At 53.8% G+C, this 24,519-nt stretch overlaps 1 protein-coding gene across 2 annotated transcripts in view; it reads left to right on the forward strand.

Moving 5' to 3' along the window:
• The window catches only part of TMEM132E (transmembrane protein 132E), a 58,513-nt gene extending 34,453 nt beyond the window's left edge, over positions 1–24,060 (forward strand). Inside the window, exons 2-10 of one of the 2 annotated variants that reach the window (XM_011937677.1) lie at positions 10,603–11,060; positions 11,331–11,533; positions 13,044–13,190; positions 13,492–13,684; positions 14,504–14,647; positions 17,190–17,395; positions 19,277–19,565; positions 20,754–20,945; positions 21,923–24,060. In XM_011937677.1, the coding sequence (XP_011793067.1) occupies positions 10,603–11,060; positions 11,331–11,533; positions 13,044–13,190; positions 13,492–13,684; positions 14,504–14,647; positions 17,190–17,395; positions 19,277–19,565; positions 20,754–20,945; positions 21,923–22,978 (2,888 nt within the window). In that variant the 3' untranslated portion in view covers positions 22,979–24,060. Of the gene's footprint in view, positions 1–10,602; positions 11,534–13,043; positions 13,191–13,491; positions 13,685–14,503; positions 14,648–17,189; positions 17,396–19,276; positions 19,566–20,753; positions 20,946–21,922 lie in introns of both variants that reach the window. The other variant, XM_011937676.1, reaches the window with a different exon arrangement.
• Positions 24,061–24,519: the final 459 nt, after the last annotated feature.

The raw sequence follows: 24,519 nt of genomic DNA on the forward strand, positions 1-24,519 counted from the left end.
CCTAGCCCCCAAGTTAGCTGAGCTTGATTCATTCTTTCACTCACCAGTCTGTAGTTTAGTACCCCCCTCCCCAATTCCTCTGCCTAGGTCTCTGTGATTTCTTTCTTTCCTTCCTCTCAAAAATGAGGAAGTCACACTGAGCAGCAGCCTTGGTCCTGTTTTAGGCTGAGGGAGCAAAAGGAGTTGCCATTTTAAGATAGATGTCCCAGGATGGGGTACAGCAGGGGTGCCTGCGAGGGGAAGACTGGCACAGATCATGTGTGTGTGTGTATGTGTTTGTGTGTGTGTGTGTGTGTGTGTGTGTGTTAGCAGGCATAACCACAACTACCTCCCAGGGCCATCCCAGTCATTCCTTCACTCATTCATTCACTCGACAGTCCTCTGTTCAGCACAGACCATGTGCGAGGCTCTGTCCTGGGTGCCAGGGATTGGAAAAAACAGCAGGATTTCCACCCTTAGCGGCAGGCAAGTGGAGCCCCAGTCAGAGCACAGGGGGATTCGCACTGGGCTCACACACAGGATAGAGGGGAGTCGGTCGCTGGGTCTTGGAGGATCTCTGCCTCCTGACTCAGGAGGCCATGTGGGGATCCATTTAATGATAATGATAATAACGCTCAGAGAATAGCTAATATTTAAAGAGGGCCATCTGTGTGCCAGGCACTGCTGAAATATTTCCCAGGTAATCTCATAACATAGGCATTTTGTCAGCAAAGCAAGTCAGTGAAAAAGGGGCTATTCTCACTCCATTGTACGGTTTAGGAAACTGAGGTGGGGGATGTGAAGCCACTTGCCCGTGATCACACAGCTAATAAATGACAAAGCCAGCCTGACCCAAACCTCTGTGACCCTTCTTTCTCATCTGTGAGGCGTAGGGGAGGGACCCTGACATCCCTTCAGCTAAGAGATGGGGAGTTCCCAGGCAGATGGCAGGAAACCAGAGCTGCTGGGAGTCAGCAGGCAGGAGGTCTCCTGGGAGGGGATTTAGGGCAAAGTGGAGGAGGGGCGTCCCTCCTGCTGGCCCCTCCCCACAGCTGACTTTTATTCCAACATTGGGTTCCAGTCAGGCATGGGGGTGGGGTGGATGACAGTACTGGGAAGCTGCCTCTCCAGGATTTACAACCTGCCAGGGAGTGGGCAAGAGCCATCTGGGGGATGCTGGCTGCTGGTGGCTTCAGTGGCTCTTCCTCCCACCCACCCACTGGGGGAGTGGCCACAGCATGGAGTCAGCGATTACGTATTCCCAGGCTGCATGTCCTTGCTCTGGGGCTCCTGCTGCTCCCAGACCAGCCCAGGCTGCAGTCACCCAGAGGCACTCAGTGTTGGGAGTACAGCAGGGAGAGAAAAGTGGAGCCTCCAGGTTGACGAAGGAGCCACTAGCCTGGGCCAGAGGAGCACCCAGGCTGATCCTAGAGATGGGGGTTTGCAACTTTGTGGTGGGGATGGTTTGAGCTGCTTTGGAGGAGGGAGGTGCTACAGGGCTGGGCATGGGGTGGGCATCTCCCTCAGACCTCAGACCTCACGAAGGCACTCATTCCTCTGTCTCTGGGCTGGGCCCCTCTTCACCCCGCTGGCCCAGTGTGGTTTCCTGCACCTCCAGCCTGGTGTGGGGACATGCCTGTGGGGACCAGCTTAGATGGTATCTTTGTGTATCTTAGAAAGATACAGAAGCAGCCCCTCGCGAGGCACTGGGCTTGGTGAGCAGAGCCGGGGTTGGGTTTTAACCTCTGCTTGCTCCTTGAGCTGTGCATCTTTGTCCAAGACACCAACTGTTCAGTAGTATTATACATAGAGGCCCTGTCCTGGTGGTTAGGGAGGGCAGTGTTCAGGGCCCACCTGGCCCAAGTCATCACCTCTTCTTCAGCCAGCTGACTGCTACCTAGTCCAGAACTCCCTGCAGACATAACCCCTACCCGCTTCTAGGTCACCCATGTGGCATGCAGAGCAGGGACTATCCTCTTCTCCCAAAGAAAGAAGCTGAGGCCCGGAGAGAGGAAAGAAACTGCCCCAAGGTTCCACAGCAGATCAGTGACAAAGCTTTCTGGGCCGAATACTAGGGCCCCTCAACAGCTGGCACTCCTTCCAGCCTCGGTGCTTCTTTGGAGGCCTTTGGGACACTGCTCCATGTAACTGTCATCTCTGTACTTGTCTTATTTTGACTTAACCAACCTCGGCAGAAGACCTGCGTAAGCCAGACAATGCATCAAGTGCAGGAGAAAAACAGGTCAGCACTTCCCACCTCTCAGAACTAAATAACCAATAAATGTTGGATGAATGAATGAACGAATGAACGAATGAACACTGAGCACCAACTTTGTACCAGAAATTACATCAAGCAATTTGCTTATTTAATCACAACTCTATGAAATAAGTTCTAAGATCTTCATTTCACAGGTACGGAAATCAAGGCTCTGAGAGGTTAAGTAACTTGCCCAAGGACACACAGCTATGTCAGAGCTGGGATTTGAGTGAGAGTTTATGTGACTCCAAAGCCAAACAGGTTCTTTCTTCTTTTTTTTTTTTTTTTTTAGAATTTCCTCTTTAAAAAAAAAAATTCTTGGAACAACTTCAAACACTTTCGTTTATTTTTAATGGCATTTATTGTTTCCTTCCTAATTTTACAAGCAATGTGTGTTCATTGCAGACAACTGGAAAATACATAAAAACATAAAGTAAAAAATAGCAATCATCCGTAATCCCCACTCCCTATAGATAATCACCATTAGCATTTTGATACATTTCTTCCCAGTGTTTACATCTTTGTATATAAAATTGGTATTATGCTATATAGTCAGTTTAATGCCCTGCTTTGTTAATTCGCACTGTTTTGTGAACATTTTCCCATTCAAGTAAATATTTGTTTTGAAAACTTGATCTACAATGGCTGCATATATCCATTTTCATGCATTTGCATTTATTAAATGTAACTCTGCTTTTGACATTTAGGTCGTTTCTAATTTTTTACTGGTAAACCTGGCATTACAGTGAACATCTATGTAAATTTTTTTGTTTTTTATTTGTTTGTTTTAGAGATAGGGTCTCACTCTGTTGGCCAGGCTGGAATACAGTGACATGATCATAGCTCACTGCAGCCTTGAACTTCTGGGCTCAAGTGATCCTCCTGCCTCAGCCTCCCAAGTAGTTGGGACCACAGGTCCGTGCCTGGTGATTTTTTTTTTTTTTTTTTTTTGAGAGATGGGATCTCTCTTTGTTGTCCAAGCCGGTCTCAAACTCCTGGTCTCAAGCCATACTCCCTCCTGAGCCTCCCAAAGTGCTGAAATTATAGGAGTAAGCCACCATGCCCAGCCAACATTTGTAAATCTTTGAGCAGATTTTTGTTTATTAGATTCCCAAAGTGGAATTTCTTGGGTCAAAGAGCATGGACAGTTTTAAGACCTTTAAAACCTATCTTGTAATTGGTTTCTAGAAAGCTTGCCTAGTTCAACCTCCACCAGGAGGACAGAGGAATGCACCAGTTCTTTAGCCCCTTGCTAACACCGGGTATCACTGATTATTTTAAAAATAAAACATCTTTCTCAAGACCTAGGTTTTTCCCACTGCGACACTCTGCTCCACAGGAATGATTTGGTATCATGGGCTAATAATTCCCCATTTGCCTATGGGGAAATACGGCCCTGGAGAGCAGAAATGACCTGCTAGATCGGACTTGCCAATCAGCCAAGGAAGAGCAGGCCTGAAACCCAGGCATCCTTCCTCCCAGTTCAGAGCCCTCTTCTTTGTACCCTGGGCCTCAGCTTCCTCCGCTGCAGCTCTCCTGGGTTGGGGTGTTTCCCCAGGGCCAGTCCCTCCCACTTCCTTAGGTTATACCACTCCTGTGGTCCTCCAAGTCTGGGTTGGGGTGGGGTCACTGGGCAGAGGCTATTTCTGGCCTGTTCATCATGGACCACATGGCACCTGGGATTCTCACCACTGGCACTAATCATGGCTCATGCCCCCTCTCATTCATTCATTCATTCATAGATTTGATAAAAAGATGTGTTTCGCATCTATATGGGCCAGGCGTTGTTCCAAGCTCTGGGTACTTGTCATCATTAACTATCAACAGCGCCAACGTTACGCTATGCAACACAGCCTCTTCAGTGTCTTCACCAACCCTTCCTAGTTAGCGCTGTGATCCAAGCATCTGCCATGATAACAATGCCTGGGATGCTTCATAAACGTACGGATACCAGGCCTGTCCCCTGGAAATTCTGACTGTATAAGCCTGGGCCCTTCCTTAGGCATTGTCTGCTGTTGTTTTGTTTGCTCTGGTTGATTTCTATATTCAGGCAAACCCAAGAGCAAGTGCTAACGGATCCCTAAACACTGACATCTGGTGCGGATGCATGTGCATGTGCACACACACACACAGGTGAGCAGGCCAAGCTCCCTCCCAGCACAGCCCAGCACCCTCCAGCCCTGCTGGCATACCTGCTGTGCACCTGAACCACAAACTCACCAAAGCTAATGACAATTTTTTTTCTGATTTGCAAGAGATTAGTTTTAATTTGGAGACAATTAGAGGTAGAAGTAGGAGGCATCTGATCTTGATTAGAAGCAGGGAGATGGTCAGGGGGGCCCCCACCCCCAAGCTGCCTGGCCCTGGCTTCCACAGAGATTCATTTATGTACCCAGTAAGGTAGCGGCTTGCCTCTGCACCTGGGGAGAAGGTTGTCTGGGAGAGGCAGAGGGCCCCTGCTGTGCTCCTAGACACCTAGGGCAAGCCTGAGCAGGTACCCCCAGCCTCAGAAAGGTATGGAATTGACATTTGTTAAGCACCCACTGTGTGCCACTTGAGCTGGGCATCTTTGTCCAAGACACCAACTGTTCAATAGTATTATACATAGAGGCCCTGTCCTGGTGGTTAGGGAGGGCAGTGTTCAGGGCCCACTGGGCCCAAGTCATCACCTCTCCTTCAGCCAGCTGACCTTGTACTATGCAAAGCTGGTCCAGCCCCAGTGTCCACCCATATCCCAGTTCAGTTGGATAGGCAGAGGTATGAAAAATAACTATGTGCCATCTAATGGTGGAGATGGCTTGAGAGACCTCTGTGCAGGCACAGGGACGCAGGAGCCAGTGTCTCATGGCCCTAGGGGAGCAATCACAGAAGTGACTAATGAGAGAGTTCCCACATCACGTGCGTTTCACTCATACCAAGGCCAGGCTCCTCCTGATCTGTCAGAGTCAGAGCTGGCCAGAGCAGAGCAGTAGCAGAGAGGAGGGGCTGTCTGCCTAGGATGGGTGGCTGTGAGAGGTATCAGAGAAGGCTTCAGGGAGGAGATGATGCTTGAGCTGGGCATGGAAGGATGAGGGAACCCCCACATCCTCCCACATGCAAGTCTTCTCTTGGGTCCTGTTGGGTCAGATACCCTCCTGCCGGGATGGTGAAACCACTATTCATGTATTTGTCTCTTTGGGTTATGAGAAGAACAGGGCTGGTCCAGCTCACATGGAAAGGGTCTCTCGCTAGGCACAGTCTGGCAGGGGTCGGGGATGCTGGAGAGAACTCGGAATACCTCAGGCATCATCGTTACCCCCATGTGCAAAAGCTGGATGATCCCAGCCTGTCTTCCCCACCCCTCCACCGCCCCCTGCCGTATGGTGTCTCTACATCTTACTGGGGGAATCTGAGGCTAGGAGGGGCAGAAATAGTCAATCCTCATGTATCAGTTTGCTAGGGCTGCCTGCCATGACAAAGTTCCACAGGCTGGGTGGCTTAACAGAAATTTATTTTCTCACAGTTCTGGAGGCTGGAAGTCTGGGGTCAAGGCGTCAGCAGGATTGGTTTCTGGTGAGGGCTGTCTTCCTGGCCCATAGACGGCTGCCTTCTCCCTGTGTCTTCACAACATCGCTCTGTGTGTGTCTGCATCCTCACCTCTTCTTATAAGGACACTGGTCATATTGGATGAGGACCCACCCTCACAGCTTAATTTAAACCCTAGTAGCCTCTTTAAGGATCTTGTCTTCAAATACTGTCATATTTTGAGATACTGAGGGTTAAGATTTCAAGGGCAGGGCACAGTTCAGCCCGTAACACCCTGCCACAAGTCAGAGAAGACATGGAGAAGCCCCTTTTCTCAGGAGATGGCAGCAAGGGAGAGGGTCCCAGGGCCAGACCCAAATGCCTGAAGACCAAGTCAGAGCCCAGGCCATCAACAGGAAGGCAGCAGACTAACTGGTCTGCAGGGCAAACTGGGGTCAAAACAGAGCTGCAGTGCAGCCTGGGGGCACAGTGGGGCCAGGGTTCAGAACCAGGCCCACGGAACTGTTACGGGCAGCCTGCTGTGGAGGTGAGGGGCAGACAGGTGCCAGCGGGTGTGTGTGTGTGCGTGTGTGTGTCCTCCCAGGTCAGTCTGGAGGGCATGGGCACTCCTTAGTGCTGTGTGCAAGATGGGTCCACGCAGTGCCTTCCACCCCGATCTCTCCCCTCTTCCACCTCCAGTCCTGGCCTGACCTCAGTCTCTAAGTTGATCAGCCTCCCTTCTCCCCACCCCACATCTGTCTTCCTTCAAGGAACCTTCCAGTAGCTTTTCCTCCCGTGCCATGCTCCATGATGTCTGGCGGTCAGAGCTCTGTGCCGAGAGGCAGGCCAGAGTATGGGTTAGCACACACATATGTGTACACTCAAGCACACACTTAGTGTCTCTGAAAACTTGATGGACCATGTATCTATTCATTCCACCAGTCTTACCTCCTCCCTCTCCAGCCACACCAGAAGGCTTCAAGGGCCTTCCCCACCTCCCAGGGAAAACTGAGGTCCAGAGAGATCAAGCAGGATGCTTTAAGCTCCAGAATAGGTGAGTGGGAGAGCATAGATTAGTGCTAGCGTCTCAGAGACCCACCCTGCTCCACCGCTGAGGAGACTATAGGGCCCCAGCAGGATGGAGTGGTTCATGGTGGTCATGGGAGAGGCTGCTGTGGGCCACAGTGACATAAATATAAAAATTGCAATGCCCTAATGTCAGCTTTTTGGCTCCCTCTTCTGAATGCCAGCTGTTTTCTTGATACAGGTTACTTCCCCTTCCAGGAACTCAGCTTTCTTATCTGCAATGTTGCTAACAGGGTCCAGAGCCCCTAGGCCTGGTGCCAGGAGCCCTCCGCTCTGTGGCCACCCAGTCTCCTCTTGGATGCCCCATTGACAAGGAACTCATTACCCCCAGCATCCCAGTCAGTGCTGGGCTGTTCATTCAGAGAATTTCATTCTTTCAACAAAAATGTATCGAGGGCCTGCTATGTGCCAGGCCATGTTGTAAGCACTAAAATAGAGCAGGAAGCAAAGCCCTGTCTGTGCCCCCGTGGAACTTAATTTCTAGTTGGCAGAAACAGACACATGCATATAATATAGAGTTAAGTGGGGGTAAGTGCTATGAAGAAAATGAAACAGGAAAAGGGATAGAGAGAGATCAGCAGCAGGGATGGGGGAAAGACAGCGCTACTTTAGATAAATGATCAGGAAGATGTCCCTAAACAAAGATTGATGAGAGAGAGAAAAAAAAAGAGAGGGGGAGAGAAACATGTGAATATTAAGGGGAGAAAATTCAAGGCAGGAGGAATGGCAATGCAAAGGCCCTGGGGTAGAAATATTTTCTCAGTATATTCCACGAACAGCAGATGGTTTGGATGATCCAGGATCTTGGTTTTGCTAGACCAACTCCTCCCCCAGCGGGGTGAGGGGATTCAGGTGGGGGAAGCAGTCACTCTTCCCCAGTCCCTTCCTTCATGCCCCTCTGAGTCCGGTGCCCATCTGGTGTTCTCTGCCTCTGCTGTGCCTCCAAGGAATCCAGATGGTCAGTCGTGAAGTTGGAACAGTAAGAGAGGGCAAAGGGGACTAAGTGCCACTTAGCAGCTCTGGGGTCTCCAAGGGATGGATAACAAAGGCAGGGCTAGTCCCCCCCACCACCTTGTACCTCTGCAGCCTGGATAGTGAGCACTGAGCGCTCACTGACTGCAGCTGCACTTCTCCCAGCGTAGAGGGAGGAGCGTGGGGCCCCACCTTGACCCCAGCACTCAAAGGCCCTGTACCTGCGCATACATGCAGCAGTGCTCCTGCCCTGAGCGGCTCTGCAGGTCCCAGAGGATGTCCTGTTCTTGGTCTTTCAGCTACTCTCAATGTCCCTGCGAGGGGGAGGGACTGATGTCACCACCGCAACTTTAGAGGTGGAAACTGAGGCTCAAAATGGAAAGCAACTTGCACAGTGAGTCTGGGGCAGAGAGGGGCCTTGCACTTGAGTCCCAAAGCTGGTTGGTTCGCCTGCTTGCTGCTGCTTCCAAAGCAGGGTCCAAATGTGGATCCTGCATTTCCACAGTCAGCCTCGGGGCCAGCATTCCCCAGGCTGCAGGGACACATTATGAGACCTCAGGCACCAGCCAGAAAGGCTCTCGCCATCTCTGCAAACAACTTCCTGTCCTCATTTGGACTCTGCTGCACACCCCCACCCCACCATCGGTTCCCAGCATTTCTTGCCAATGATTTCCCCACTTGGTCCTAAGGGCTGCTCAGGTCCTCCCGAGCATGCCACAGGAGAAGTGGTGAGAGCACGTGCCACGCCTCTTAAAACAACCCACCCCAGCGGCCTTTGTCATACCCCAAGCCTGTTGCCTTATTTTTTGAATAAGGAAGATTACTGCAGATTTTGTTTTAAAGGATATTGAGACCAGAGCCCCAAGAGCAGGGAATTTTTAGTTTACTGCTTTTGCGAGGAACTGGGTGTGAAAGTCTGTGAAACTGCCAAGGTTTAATTGACAGTGGTAAAATGATAAATATGCATAAACTGCAAGTAATGTCTAGTACTGACTCGGAGTCTCCTCTTCGGGACGTAGGTCTCTGCAGATCACTCAGTGTAGATCAGCCATGATTTGTTGAAGGCTTTCTTGGTGCAAGGCCAGGTAGGTAACAACTCCTACACAAGGCAGGATGGGAGGTCCCCTCAGAGAAGGACAAAGCTCTGAGGAAACTCCCAGGAGTTGAGGGCACATCTTGGAGGGCTTCACGGAGGAGGTGGCATTGAAGCTGGACCCTGGAGGAAGATTCAGATTTGGATGTGCACAAATAAGAAAGGAGAGAATCTAATTCAGAGGGTGCAGCATGAGCAAAGGAGGGGAGATAAAGCAGCATCTGTGAGTGTGAAGGTCAGTGAGTTGTCCATCAGCAGGGGACTGGGAGGAGGAGTCCTAGGAGAAAAAGGATCCTGATGCTTTGTGTAGGGGGCCCTGAATGTTACGCTCAGGTACAAAAGTGAGTTTGGGTTTTATTTTGTAAGCAGATGGGAGAACTTCTTTGATGTATACACATTTGCATTGTGTTGCACAATTTATAGAGTGCTTTCTTATTTGATTCTCAGAAACAAAACAAATGACAACACAGCCTCCTGCAAGACCAGCATTACTGTTATCATTGTCCTGATTTTACAGTTGAGGAGTGTGACTCGGGAGGTTCTTGGGGAGATCCAAAATAAGATTTCAAACCTCAAGCCTCCACTTGGGTCCTTCCTGTTCCTTGACAATGTCCAACAAGTTTTGAGCTGGGAGTGAGGGGGGCAACAATGTCTGATTTGTGTCCAGGAGAAAAAACACTCTGGCTGCTGTGTGGGGGAGGAGAATGCCAGGGAGGAGGGGAGACCCTGTTGGCCAGTGGTATGTCGTCATAGCGACAGGAGTAAGGCCAGAATGGGAGCAGGGAGGGAGGATAAGGGGCAGCCCAAGGTGGAATTGCCAGAAGTTGGCAGCCTCCTTGGTAGGTGGGGAGAGGGAGTTAAGAGGAGGGAGGAGGCCCATGTTTAGGTATGCGAGACTGAGAATAAAATTTCCTGTTTATATAGTCTGTGGCCAAAGGGAGAAGGGAGACAGCTGGATCCCTGGGGACCCTACACCAGCTGAGACAGCAGGTGCAATACTAAGGAGCTTGGGTTTGAGAGTCAGGGGACCCCAGGTTCGAGTCCCACTGCTGGTCCCTTTACCCAGGTAACTTGGTTAAATTATTTAAGTGTCATGCACCTTAGTTCATTTGTCTGTAAGATGTTAGAATTGGCACTCAAAAAGGAAGTTACTGATAGAAAACTGGTTGCGTGGAGGGAGATCATAATAATACGTACCTCAAAGGATTGATCTGAGGATGAAAAACACTAACGCCTGTCCCACACGGAGCGCAGTGCAGGTTACACAGGGATCACAGGGACTCTTTTCAGCACCCGAGTCCACTCAGTCCTTTATTTGCACGACTTTGAAAGTCCTCACAATGGCACTTTGAGGCAGAAACAATTTTTATACTTGTTTTACAAGTGAGGACGCTGGGGATAGAACCTCCTGAAGGTTCACAAGGTTTTGCGATGGTATTAGCTTTACCCCTATGTCTCAGGTAAATAAATGAAGCGGCGGCTGAGAGGGTAATTCACATACGAGCAAAGGGGGTGCCAGGCTTGGAGCTCGGGGAGCCAGGTCTGAGCCAGGCTAGGGGCCCACCGGAGGATGGACAGCCAGGCTGAACTTGCCCAGTTAGAAGAGTGGGCAGCCCTCTGTGGGGTGGGCGAGACGACGCTGGGAGCACCCGGGGGTCCCAGCGTGCCCTCTCCTGACCACCCTGGGCCTCTTTCCTCTGTCTGTCCCCAGCCTCTGGCCGCTCCCACCCGGCCAGCCCCAGCCCGCCGGGGCCGCAGGCCAGCCCGGTGCTGCCGGTCAGCTACCGCCTGTCGCACACGCGGCTGGCCTTCTTCCTGCGGGAGGCGCGGCCCCCGTCACCCGCGGTCGCCAACAGCTCCCTGCAGCGCTCCGAGCCCTTCGTGGTGTTCCAGACCAAGGAGCTGCCGGTCCTCAACGTCTCGCTGGGGCCCTTCAGCACCAGCCAGGTGGTGGCGCGGGAGCTCCTGCAGCCTTCCAGCACCCTGGACATCCCCGAGCGCCTGACGGTGAACTGGAAGGTGCGGGCCTTCATTGTCCGCTCGCGCGTGCCCGCCTCGCAGCCCGTGGCCCAGGTGCTGTTCTACGTGGCCGGCCGGGACTGGGACGACTTCGGCGTCACCGAGCGGCTGCCCTGTGTCCGCCTGCACGCCTTCCGGGATGCCCGGGAAGTCAAGAGCTCCTGCCGCCTCAGCGGGGGCCTGGCCACTTGTCTTGTGCGGGCCGAGTTGCCCCTGGCCTGGTTCGGGCCCCCAGCCCCAGCTGCGCCGCCCACGGCCCGCCGGAAGTCCCCGGACGGGCTGGAGCCCGAGGCGACGGGGGAGAGCCAGCAGGCCGAGCTCTATTACACGCTCCACGCCCCTGATGCGTCGGGGGGCTGCGGGGGCTCCCGCCGTGGGGCCGGGCCCGGGGTGGGGGCCCGAGCGGAGAGCCCTACCCAGCACCCCCTCCTGCGCATCGGGAGCATCAGCCTGTTCCGCCCGCCCCCCAGGAGGACCCTGCAGGAGCACAGGCTGGACAGCAACCTGATGATCCGCTTGCCAGATCGGCCCCTCAAGCCCGGGGAAGTGCTCAGCATCCTCCTCTATCTGGCCCCCAACTCCTCCTCGCCCTCCAGCCCCAGCGTGGAGCACTTTACACTCAGGTAGTAGGGAAGATGGGTGGGGATCTGGTTTCCCTTCCAAGATCAAATGCATACCTGACTCCTTGTGGGTGGGCGGGAGGGAGGACCTCCCAGCTGTATCCCTGTCCAGCATCCTAATCCTGAGTCCGTCATTTAGCACTTGAGCAACCTCAGGAAGATACCTCGCTTATTGGAGCCACAGGGCTCTTATCTGTCTAATGGCAACAAACATTCCTGCCCCTATTTCTGGATCTCATAGAAATGGCATCATGGTAAAGAGGAAATATCAGTTTCACAATCATAGATGTCCAGAAAAATAGAACTGGGACTAGAAGGGCCCTTAGACATTTTACAGACAAGGAGACTGAGGCCAAGAAAGAGAAATGGGCACCAGAGAGCAGCCTCTTGGCTGGGAGCCAACAGAAGCGTGTGTGTGTGTGGGGTGTGTGTGTGTGTGTGTGTGTGTGTGTGTGTGTGTGTGTGTGTGTGTTTGGGACATTTGCTCCAGTCCTAGAACTGGGAGAAAAATTTTCAGGATTCCCAGCTCTTTCTATCCTTTTACACCTTGAAAAGGACACAGTTTGCAAACTCAAAAATGCCTTCGATTGTATCACATCCCCCCAAAACATGATAATATTTCACACTAGGAATCTATGGTTTGACCTATGTTGTGTAACTCTGAGGACACCCACCAAAATGCTTCCCCACCCCCAGACACTATGCATGGGACCTGAAACATCACCATTAGCCTGCAACTTCTAGTATTTCCCTGTCTCCTCAGTGTCCTACCTTCAAGTTCAAATATTGTTGGAAAGAGTCATGCCTGATTCAGTGATTGACACCTGAATGTGAACATAAGTTAAATCAGTCATCAGAGATCTTGGGCTGCATTAATAGGAGTAGAGCTCGCAGAATTAGAGAGGTGGCAATCGCCTCACTTTAGCCAATGTTCATTGGGGTGCAGCTGAAGTGTCGTATTTAGTATCACATTTAGTGTCCAGAGGAGTGTGACCGGCTGTGAGGTGATTCAGAACTATGGCAACAAACAATTGGAGGAACTGAAGGAAAGAAGATTCAGAGAACACCTACTCACCTCGCCAGCTTTTTGAAGAACTACTACAGTTAAGATGGAGGGGAATTGTTCTCTGTTGCCCAGCAGAACCTGCGGCTGTTTTAGCTCAACTGCATCCAGGGAAGATCTTTCTAGTTTTCATGGGCTTTCTGAAAAAGGAATGAGATGTGTGCAGAAGTACTGAGTCCTGTCACTAAGGTATGCCAGTAGAGATGAGGCAAAGACTTGGCAGGGATATGGTAGAAGGGATTGCAGCTTTCACTGAGGGTCAGAGTTTTCAGCTGTGTGATACCAGATTCCCCAAATTCATCTGAAACACTCATCTGAAACATCCAGGACTCAGGGTAACTTAGCTTATCTGTTCCCCTTTCCCCTAGTACAGCCTAGCGATGGTGGCCAATGGGCAGCTTTGGGCTGTAGCCTGACCCTCTCCCTCTTCTTCCTCCCACTTTGTCCCAGGGTAAAGGCCAAGAAGGGTGTGACCCTTTTAGGTACCAAGTCACGGAGTGGCCAGTGGCATGTGACCTCAGAGCTGCTGACTGGGGCAAAGCACTCAACAGCCACGGTGGATGTGACCTGGGCTCAGGGCACACCCCTGCCCCCCTGGTGAGCCGGAGTTGGTGCATCTACCCACCTCTTTGCAGAGCAGCCATCTGAGAGGGGTGGGGAATCTTTGAAGGAAGAGGCTGGGCTTGGGGAGGGCTGGGGCTTGGCCATTGGGGTCTCTGAGGTCCAGGCCCCTCAGTGGCATCCTGGAGCTGGAGCACCTCAGATGGCTGGAGAAGGTTCACAGGACTCCATCAGGCAGCTCCCGGGGAGGGGTGGGGTCCCCATTGAGGGTTTCTGAGCTCCTGGGCCACTCTCAGCCCTTCATCCTCTGTTCTCCTTCCCTCCCCTCCCCTGGCAGGGAGGGCCAGGGCCCCTTGGAAATCCTGCAGCTGGACTTTGAAATGGAGAACTTCACCAGCCAGTCAGTCAAGCGGAGGATCATGTGGCACATTGACTACCGTGGCCACGGCACCCTGCCTGACCTGGAGCGGGCAGTCACTGAGCTGACGGTCATTCAGCGGGATGTGCAAGCCATTCTGCCCCTGGCCATGGTGAGCAGGCAGGTGACCGGCCCAGAACATGCCTGGGTCTATGCATGCATGCACATTTGTGTGACAAGAATGTGAACCATTGAGTGTATGTACAAATTGACATGTGTGTATATGTGAGACTTCCTGCCATGCCCAGGTATGCCTGTGTGAGAAGGGGTGTGCATGTGTGTTGTGTTTGTGGGGCCATGAGGACAGCAGATGCTCATGGGGGCAGAGGTGGGAGATGTCACCATGGAGGGACCACTGATGGGAAGTTTGCAGGAGGAGGTAGCAATGCAGTTGAGTCTTGGAGGTCACCTGGGAGCGAGGGCTCCCAGAGATGCATGGTGTGTCCTAGGCAGGGCATTACTTGGGCAAAGGGACAGTAGTGAGAATATGAGTAGTTTGTTCAAAAGAACTACAGATTTAGAAAGAGCGTCATGGAGTGGTAGGGCTGGAATGATTGTCTGGGGCCAGCCCAGGGCAGCTTGAATGGCCAGGGGCATGTGTTGGACGTTACTATGTGAGTCCTGAGGAGCCTGGAAGCTGTTTAAGAGGAGATGGCAGGGGCCTGGGGAAGGATTGTTTCCTGGCAGCACAGTGAGGTGGACCCTGAGGTTCCTGCAAAAGCCCAAGTGAGCAGACCATCTGTCAAGGAGTGTGAGGTGGGGTGGTTGCCTATCCCTGCACACGTGTGCAAGTGTCCCCACTGGAAGGATGTGCATCTGAGGAGTTGGGGGGGAGGGAGGGGGCGTCCAGGAGCCGGGGCCTTGGCTAGTGTGCCCCAGGACAGAAGAGGACCACAAGCAGAGCCCCCCTCCCTGCTTCTCCTCCCTGCAGGACACAGAGATCATCAATACGGCCATTCTGACTGGCAGGACAGTGGCCATCCCTGTCAAGGTCATTGCCATTGAGGTGAATGGCCTCGTCCTAGACGTCTCTGCCCTGGTGGAATGCGAGTCAGACAATGAAGACATCATCAAGGTGGGCATCCTGGAGGTGGGGGCCCTGGGGAAGAAGCCCTAGGCCTTCAGGAGAGCAGAACCTCAGACCAGAGTCCAGGTGGCTGACTCTTATTCATCCACTAAGACTGAACTCATGCCTCCCTGTGCTGGGACCCCTTCTGTTGCAGCAGCTGCCCCACCCTTTTCCTCCTACAGCACTGGCCTTACTTCATCCCAAGCTTCACCACACCATTCTGAAAGGGTTCATTCCCAAGTCTACTGACTCCCATGGTACTCCGTCTTCCTGCCCCTGGATACTGCCTTGGCCAGTCCTGGAGGGCTTCCTATAGGAATATGAAACAGACTGTCAGGCCAGAGGGGAGAAGGCAGTGTCAACAACTTGAAATCAATCTAGCAAGACATTATTGAACCTTGGTGTGTGGCAGACACTTGGCAAGGCAACAGGGGGTGGGTGAGGGAGACAACCCCTCAAAGACCTGCTCTGAACCCAGAGTGCGAGTGATTGGATGAAGGCAATGTAGCTCAGGAAGAAGCCTCAAGAAGTATGTGAGTAAGGCCAGGTGTGAAGGTTGTGTACTGAGGGCCCCACTCCCAGCACACACGCTCCAGCTCCTCCAGCTCCTAAAGGCTCCACTCAGCCGTGAGCTCCCACCCCACCCCTGAGCTCCTCCCCAGGGAACTGCTCTGGCCCCAGGTCCTCCACAGCCCAGCCCAGACGACACTCATCTGACTCAATGACCCAGTTTGCCACCTCCCCAAGAGGGCTCCAGATTTGCTCCTTCCCCTGGCTTTGAACGGTGGTCAGAAGTGAGTTGGGAAGAGGAGGCAGTAGAGTGGGCAGTGGTGTGAGCAGATGTCCAGCCCTGGTACCTGTGGGGTGGGCCAGCTGCTCACTATGCCACCCTCCAACAGCCATCAAAATCAGATGATTAGACAACTGAATTCGTTCTTGCTTCTGTAAATAATTCAGCTTGAAGGAGAGCAGGACAGTTGGAATGCAGATGTCCTCCTCCTGGTCGCTTGGGCTCGCTCCTGCTCTCTCTCTCTATGCTTTGCCTTTGGGTCCCTCCAAGTCTAGAGAGCATGGGGCTTACCTCTTCTATCCATGATCCAGGAAGGATGCCTTCCAAGGGAGCCAGAGCAGATGGTCTGGTGCCCCCCACTCCACTGCATCACCCCCTTCAGAGAAGCCTCACCAGAAGTCTGTGAGGCTGTCCACTGCTGGCAGACTGGGATGGGAAGAAACAGATCTGCTCCCAAGGGCCCTCACCCAGCACCTTCTCTGCCACCCAGACTCCCCCACCCCAGCTCCAGAGCAGAACCAAGGGGAATTAGAGAAGATGTTAAATGAAATTGGTTACAAATCTCGATGAAATATACTCAGGTCTTATGGAGTCTGTCACATTGTAAGTGGAATTTACAGGTCTGCAGTTGGAATTCTTTGCCTTCCAAGGTGGGAAATGAGCATTTCTGGCAGGGCTGCTGTCCCATCCCTCCACGCACCCCTCTGAGATGATGGTGGGAGCTGGCAGGATTTGGGATGCCCCAGGGACTCATCTCCATGGATAAGCCATAGTCCCAACGCCCCTGGGTCCTTCCAGAGCCTTCAGGGCATCATCAACCCACCAGCTGAATGATAGACCTGCCCCCAAACTGAAGACCATGTACCCATGGACGTGCGCCAGCATGAGCACCTAGATGCATGTACACACAGCGTCCGTTCTGGGCTGCCGGGTGTGTGCGTGGGCATATTTAACACACAGAGCCATCTGCGTTTGCCCTAAAGTACTGGCAGTGACACCTCTGTGAGTGGGCACAGGTATCCACCAAGATGTACTCAGCAGGCCTGTGGTTTCCATCCAGGGAACCTCTAGGAATGCAAGTCGGTATCCAGGTGGGCAGGCATTTACCACAGCCACATCCGTGGGTGGCGGCCATCCACCCGTCTATGCTTGGGGTTCTCTGGTCCTGAGTTTTCCTCTCCCATTCCCTCATCTCCACACCTGGTTAAGCAGCCCCCCTCACCGGAAATTAACTACCTGCCCATTCTCCTGGGGCAACCATGCCAGAGAGGCTGTGGAGGACATGGGCCTGCCCCTCATCCCCATCCCCTCCACCTCAATGTCCTCCCTGCCCAGTTAAGTGCCCATGTCATTTTCTGCACCATAGAGGACTCTACCTGCCAGACCCCTGGCTCCAGAGCCCCGCCAGTCCTGCTGGGGGAGGGGAGCCAGGCCTGAGAGGCCCTCACCCTGGAGCCTCCTCCAAAGTGTGGCTCTGGCAGATCGGGAACAGCACCTGAAAAGCATTTGCATGTTGGCTCATTACTAAGGAACAAAAGCCTTCCCCAGTGGGCACCAAGAGGTGATCTCGAGAAAGAGCAAAAGCAGTGATGGAAGCCGGGACTCCCAGAGGAATCAATGCCTCCTTGCACTGGCTCCCTCTCCTTCAGCATCCTAGGACTTTCCCTCCAGCCCTGCTTGTCAGACTGAAGTTCCCTGCATTGCCTCACAGGAAGACCTGTATGGCAAGATGTGCCAACTGTTCCTCCCTTCCCCCAGGTATCCAGCAGCTGCGACTACGTGTTTGTGAGCGGAAAAGAGTCTCGAGGGTCCATGAACGCCAGGGTCACCTTCCGCTACGACGTTCTCAATGCCCCCCTGGAAATGACAGTCTGGGTCCCCAAGCTGCCTTTGCACATTGAGCTCTCAGATGCCCGCCTCAGCCAAGTGAAGGGCTGGAGGGTACCCATCCTCCCCGACCGGAGGTACAGCCCCTCTCCTATGGCAGATACTTGGGATACTCATGGGTGGATACAACCTCGGCCAACAGTCTGACCTGCATATGGGTATAAGGCCCTTGGTATACACAGTCTGTCGGTTGGTTGTGCAGTGAACAAACTTTCATTGACCAGCTACTGTAAGCTAGGCACTGGCAAGTGTTTGAGAGATGGGGTGAGTGTGGCCAGTGCCTGACCCTGCCAGTCTCTCAGTCCAGCAAGGGAGGAAGGCATATGCATGCCACAGAACATGGTGATGGGTGGGAAGCCCTGTGTGCAGGGAATCAAGTGGCACAAGGAGAGGACCGCTTCTTCCGCCAGGAGAAGTCAAGGCAGGCTTCCTGGAAGAGACAACTCTTGAGCTAAGTCTTAAAGAATGAACTGAAAGGAGTTGGCTGGGGAGACAGGTTAAGAGACTGCCTGCAGTCAGGCAGACAAAATGGAGCAGACACACCTGTACGCATGTGCCCCAGCCTGGGCACACCAAGGACACACTAGTGAGTGCATGAGTGCAGGCACACTGTGACTCATACCCAGGCTCCCTTGTGGGCTTGTAAGCTCAGGCACCTGGGTGCCCATATGTGGGGCATATACATGTGTACTCACTGCATTCCAATCACCCACTCAGAGCTGCTGGAGAGAAAAGCCCAGCAGGGAAGAGAAGAAAGTGACGGGCAGCTAAGAGCAGGAGGTGGGTGTGGCTGGAGAGAGAAGCAGGTGGTGAGAGAAACAGGCAGCCAAGTGAGAACTGGGCTGAGTTCAACTCAGAGAGATTTGGAAGAGCAATGTGGCATAGACAAGTGCCTCTCAAACTTTAATGTGTACATGAATCACCTGGTGATCGGAGTAAAATGCAGATTCTGACTGGGCAGGTCTGGGGTAAAGCCTGTAATTCTGCATTTCTCACCAGCTCCTGGGTGATAGCGATACTGCTTTGAGTAGCAGTGGACTCTGAAGCCAGACAGCCTGGTTTAAGTCCTGCCTCTGCTATTTACTAGCTGTGTAAACTTGGGCTACTTATGTAACTGCTCTGTGCCTCCATCTCCATATCTGTAAAATGGGCACAATAACACCTGCCTCATAAGATTTTTGTGAGGAATAAATTAATTAACCCAGGTGAAAGAACTCTCTGTGTAAATGAATATTCTAGTTGCTTGATCCCCCAGTACACCAACAAAGCACTAGCTACAGAGAGAAACACTTGACTTTATCACCAAAGCGCACCTTCCTGACATTAAACCTCTCAATTTTAGCATTTTTTTTTTGCAATGTGCACAGGCTGAGAATTTCCCAAATCATCAAGTCCAGGTTCCCTTTTGCTTAACAGTTTATCAATGTGTCTCTCTCCTCTCACATTTGACTAAAAGCAGCAAAAGGAAACCAGGCCACAATTTCCACACCTTGCTTGGAAATCTTCTCAGTTAAATGTCTGAGTTCATCACCTACAGGTTCTGCTTAGTTTTCTCACAACCGCAGAACACAATTCAGCTAAGATTTCTGGTGTTCTATAAAAAGGATCACATTTGCTCCAGGTTAGAGCTTAAAACAGTGCCAGGCACAAACTTAGTACTGAAGAAGAGGCAGCAGTTGCTGTTAGGATTTGATACCGGCTATTCTCAGGCTTGGCTTAAGCCAAGAGGAGGCAGATAGGAACAGGAGGTAGGGTCAAGAAGGTACTTTTCTAGGAGAGAAAAGACTGGGACTCCTGGCTCCAAACTTAGAGATGAAAGGCATGAGCCAGAGAGGAGGCTTGCTTTTGCAGAGCTTCTGGGAAGCTGGGAGGACCCAACAGGGCAAGGGTGAGGGGTGTGAACTGTGCAGGTCAGAGCCCAGGTGAGAAGCCTTCAGCATGGCATGTCCCCACCCCAGGTCAGTCCGGGAAAGCGAGGACGAGGACGAGGAAGAGGAGGAGCGGCGGCAGAGTGCAAGCCGGGGCTGCACCCTGCAGTACCAGCATGCCACCCTGCAGGTCTTCACCCAGTTCCACACGACATCATCCGAGGGCACCGACCAGGTGGTCACCATGCTAGGCCCGGACTGGCTGGTGGAGGTCACTGACCTAGTCAGTGACTTCATGCGGGTGGGTGACCCCCGAGTGGCACACATGGTGGACAGCAGCACACTGGCAGGGCTGGAGCCAGGCACCACACCCTTTAAGGTAGGTATGGGCTCTGTCCCAGCACAAAGGGGCAGTGTTGGGAGCCTTATTTACCTGTGGGTGCAGAACTCAGATTTTCCCAAGCCCAACTGGCCCCCAGAACACTCTTCCCTGCCTGCCCCTTGTCTGAAATTCCAAGGTCAAGCTCTCTTAGCTTCATCCTGGTAAAAGTTCTCACTCCAAGCTGTATCAACCTTTATCAATCCTCAGTGTGGGTGACTCAAGCAAACCCCTCCCTGAGAGCAGAGGGGGAGCAGGTGAGAGTCAGCCAGCCTAGAGTCCAGGAAGGTGCGTCTGGTGATCTAGGAACTCAACTTTGACCTTTCCTGACTTGTTTCTACCCTGACAATTGGGTGTCTGGATAGAAATCATCTACCTAAGAAACTATTGTGACCTGTAGGCTAGCATCTGCCTGCAGACATATCTTCTTCATAAAACAATTGATCCAACGTGTTTTCAACTGGGAGATTTCTCATTTAAAAAATACATATAGGCCGAGACGGGCGGATCACGAGGTCAGGAGATTGAGACCATCCTGGCTAACACGGTGAAACCCTGTCTCTACTAAAAAATACAAAAAACTAGCCGGGCGAGGTGGCGGGCGCCTGTAGTCCCAGCTACTTGGGAGGCTGAGGTAGGAGAATGGCGTAAACCTGGAAGGCGGAGCTTGCAGTGAGCTGAGATCCAGCCACTGCACTCCAGCCCGGGCGACAGAGCAAGACTCCGTCTCAAAAAAAAAAAAAAAACAAAAAACATATAGATTTCTGGTTTCACAAAAAATGAATCTGGCAACAATCAGCTGAAGCCGGTATTGGTGCCTCCTATACGTGAGAATGAGTTCCCTCATTTTCCACAGTCCTCACCTCTCCCTTTTGTCTCCCTGACATTGAGGTTGCACATCAGTTGCTACTTATCACTGTGTGGAGGTTGTTGTTTTCCTTAGAATTGGCCCAACTCTCTCATTTGTGTTCTTGACTGACTCCTATGAGCCCCCAACACTCTCACGACCTCTGGACACTGGTTCCTGGTTGCAGACCTGAGCCAGAGCTGCGAAGTCCTGCCTCCCAGCCTGCCTCACCCTTCAGGCCCCTCTTGCAGCAGTGCTGGGATTTCTCCCTAGCTGGTGATCTTGGGCAGGGGGGTTGTGCTTTCCTAGCTCTCTCCCATCCCGGTCCCGCTCTGTCTCAGGTGGTGTCTCCGCTGACGGAGGCTGTGCTCGGGGAGACGCTGCTGACAGTGACGGAGGAGAAGGTCAGCATTACACAGCTTCAGGCCCAGGTGGTGGCCAGCCTGGCCCTCTCCCTGCGGCCCAGCCCTGGGAGCAGCCACACCATCCTAGCCACCACAGCTGCCCAGCAGACCCTGAGCTTCCTCAAGCAGGTAACTGGCTGCTTGGCCCACCAGCCAGGGATTTGGTGGTACGGAAGGAGGACCTGGGGGCTCTGCTTTGCCCTAGCACCAAGAGTCCCCAAATTAGGGCTTTACGAAACAGAGGATCTCTGCCCTCCATGCCCTGCACACCTGCCCACCCCATGGCCACAACATCTACGTGGGAGGTCAGAGCAAGGTCTCGCTTGCTGCTCTTGCCACCTGAGATGTTCCCTCTGAGGGTCTCCCTCCTGGATTCACAGAGGGCTGTCACCTCCACATCACCCCCAGGAAGTACCCTCACTTACCTCTGGAGCCCCAACTATACACCATAGGCATAGCCACAGGGCAAAAGTGGAAAGGTGACAGGTGGGAGTCCTGGGGAGTGAGGAGGTGACAGGTGTGAATCCTGGGGAATGAGGAGGTGAGCATCAAGTGCTGAGCCCAGAATCAGGACACAGGGGTCCTCTGTCCCTAACTCACTCCATCACCCCAAGCCAATCACTTCTCTCTGAACCCTGCTTCCTCATCTGGAGCGAGGGCAATTCTCAGAAGGTTTTAGCCAACAGGCAGAAGTGAGGAGTGGGTGTGTATTCTCAACAGCTTGCTGTCTGATGGGGGTAAGCCCAAGGTCAGGCATGGAGATACGGAGCTATTCCAGCAGCAGAAGGGACTTGAATTAGACCCAAGGCAAAACTTACCTTCGGCTCATCCAGGGCAGAGGGGTGAAGTGGACAAGGGCATCCTCAGAGCAGTATGAGGCCTGGATGCCATGGTCTGGGATTTACCCTCCCCACACCCTGTAAGGGGGACTCTCACTTGAGCAACAGTTCTTAGTGCCCGCCACAGGCCAGGCACAGTTCCAGTGCTGAGAATACAGCAGGGAGCCAGAGACCTGTGGTCCCCGCCCCTACAGAGCCCAGGATCTAGCAGGAAGCCAGCTAAACAAGCTCTTTGACTCCTGACTTCTCCTTCTCCTCCTCCTCCAGGAAGCCCTACTGAGCCTCTGGCTCTCCTACAGTGATGGCACCACAGCCCCACTCTCCCTCTACAGTCCCCGAGACTACGGACTGCTAGTGAGCAGCCTGGATGAGCGTGTGGCCACTGTGACACAGGATCGGGCCTTCCCTCTGGTAGTGGCTGAGGCCGAGGGGGCAGGGGAGCTGCTCCGCGCAGAGCTAACCATCGCTGAGAGCTGCCAGAAAACCAGACGCAAGAGTGTGCTGGCCACGACCCCTGTGGGCCTGCGGGTGCACTTTGGGAGGGACGAGGAGGACCCCACTTATGACTACCCGGGCCCCAGCCAACCAGGGCCTGGCGGGGGCGAGGACGAGGCCCGGGGAGCTGGCCCGCCAGGCTCTGCGCTACCCGCACCGGAGGCCCCAGGCCCGGGCACCGCCAGCCCCGTCGTGCCACCCACAGAAGACTTCCTGCCGCTGCCCACCGGCTTCCTGCAGATGCCACGGGGTCTGACCGACCTGGAGATTGGCATGTACGCGCTGCTGGGCGTCTTCTGCCTCGCCATCCTCGTCTTCCTCATCAACTGCATCGTTTTCGTGCTGCGCTACCGGCACAAGCGCATCCCGCCCGAGGGCCAGACCAGCATGGACCACTCTCACCACTGGGTGTTCCTGGGCAACGGGCAGCCGCTGCGAGTGCAAGGGGAGCTCTCGCCGCCGGCAGGCAACCCGCTGGAAACCGTGCCCGCCTGCTGCCACGGCGACCACCACAGCAGCGGCAGCTCTCAGACCAGCGTCCAGAGCCAGGTGCACGGCCGGGGCGACGGCTCCTCGGGCGGCTCAGCCCGGGACCAAGCCGAGGACCCTGCCAGCTCGCCCACCTCCAAGCGCAAGCGCGTCAAGTTCACCACCTTCACCACGCTGCCGTCAGAGGAGCTGGCCTATGACTCGGTGCCCGCCGGCGAAGAGGACGAGGAGGAGGAAGAGGACCTGGGTTGGGGCTGCCCCGATGTGGCGGGCACCACGCGGCCCACTGCAGCCCCGGACCTGCACAATTACATGCGCAGAATCAAAGAGATCGCATAGAGGCGCCAACCGGAGTAGCAGGGACTCCCCCATCGGGGTCAGCTCGGGGTAGGACACAGCCGGGACCCCCGGTTCACACGGACTCTGGGCGGCTGAATTCATTTTGTACTCCCTGCCCCTGCAGCTTGGCTCGGTGCGGGTCGGGCCGCCTCGGTGTCTGGGCCTCCCCTCGCCTCACACCGTTACCCTCTTCTGCCCCCTGCAGGTGGAGAGCTCTTCCTCCAGTGGCTCGCAAGGAGGAAAGCAACCCCAGCCTCTGTTCTACCCTTTCCAAATCTCCTCCCATCTTAAGCAACTCCCTGCCCCAAGAGTGAGGCAAGGAGGTCCAGCTTGGGGTCAGGTGGGCCCACGCTGTGTCCTGGCCCCGCCTCCCGTCCCCCCCGTCGTCCCCCCGTGCTGGGGGTTCTGTGGGGGTCTTGTGTCACAGGCTGCACAAAGACTTTCCTCAAACTAATATTCAGGGATTTCTGTCCTGCAGGGTGGGGAGGTGGCGGCTGCCTGCCCTGCCAAGGATCTTGCTGTGGATGACGTATCTGGGGGCTAGGGGAACAGCTGTAGCATCTGCTGGCATTCGCGTGCCTCCCAGGACCTGGGAGCTGACTCTACAGAGAGGTCTGGTGCCAAGCCAGGCACCTCCCTGAGTTCTCAGGACTCCCACCCCTGCCCCAAGGCTTTGGGCAGGGACCTAAAGGGGAAAGAGTCCTGGATCCATCTCTAGCCAAATCACACCCCAGAGCCAGAGGCCTGGGGACCTCCTTGCCTTCCCCTTCCCCCACAGCAAGGTCAACACTACTACGCCTTAGCCACCCCTCACCCTGCTGACTGCGCCTTCCCTCTGCAGCATAGGGCAGGCAGCCACCTATCCCCCACAAGACGGAACCCAGGAGGGGAGTAGAGGGCACCGGGGAATGCTGTGAGGGACTTTAGGGTGGGCAAACGCAGAAGGGAGCCAGTGTCGCCCCTACCCTATCCCACAGCCATTTTTCTCTCGGGTTCTACCCACCACTGTGTCGGATTTTTCTTAAATAAATGCAAGTGGTCAGACTGGAGGTGGGGGCAGCAGCTCCCATGAACAAACAGTACATGGTGGCTGGCTGTGTATCTTCCTTGTGTGCATGGGCAAACACACACACACACACAAAGAAGTCCACACATGCGCGCGCACACACTCGCACACTGTGGGCACACTACATGACATGAGACCAAAACTCGGCTAGACCAGGCTGTGGTCCTGCTCTTCCTCCCCCGACGTGCGGGTCCCTTAAGACCCTCTGGTGTTTTGGGATGCCCAGGTCCAGGGATGAAGAATCCGCTGACCCACAAATGTGCCCTTATAAAGAGGTGCCTCCTCTAAGGCTCTGTCCTGATTGGCTCAGGGGAGGGAAGGGCAGGCCTCGGAACTGCAGAGAAAGATCTACTGGGGGGCACAGAAAAATAAGGAGAGAGGTGAGAGGGTTGGTGTGCCCACCTGAGTTACTCCAGCTTCCTTCACTGCCCACCTCTGAGGTGGCCCTCCCTGTAACCACCTCTCCTCCCTTCTC

The sequence above is a fragment of the Colobus angolensis genome, unplaced genomic scaffold (assembly GCF_000951035.1).
Source record: "Colobus angolensis palliatus isolate OR3802 unplaced genomic scaffold, Cang.pa_1.0 Scaffold167, whole genome shotgun sequence".
NCBI classification, from domain to species: Eukaryota; Metazoa; Chordata; class Mammalia; order Primates; family Cercopithecidae; genus Colobus; species Colobus angolensis.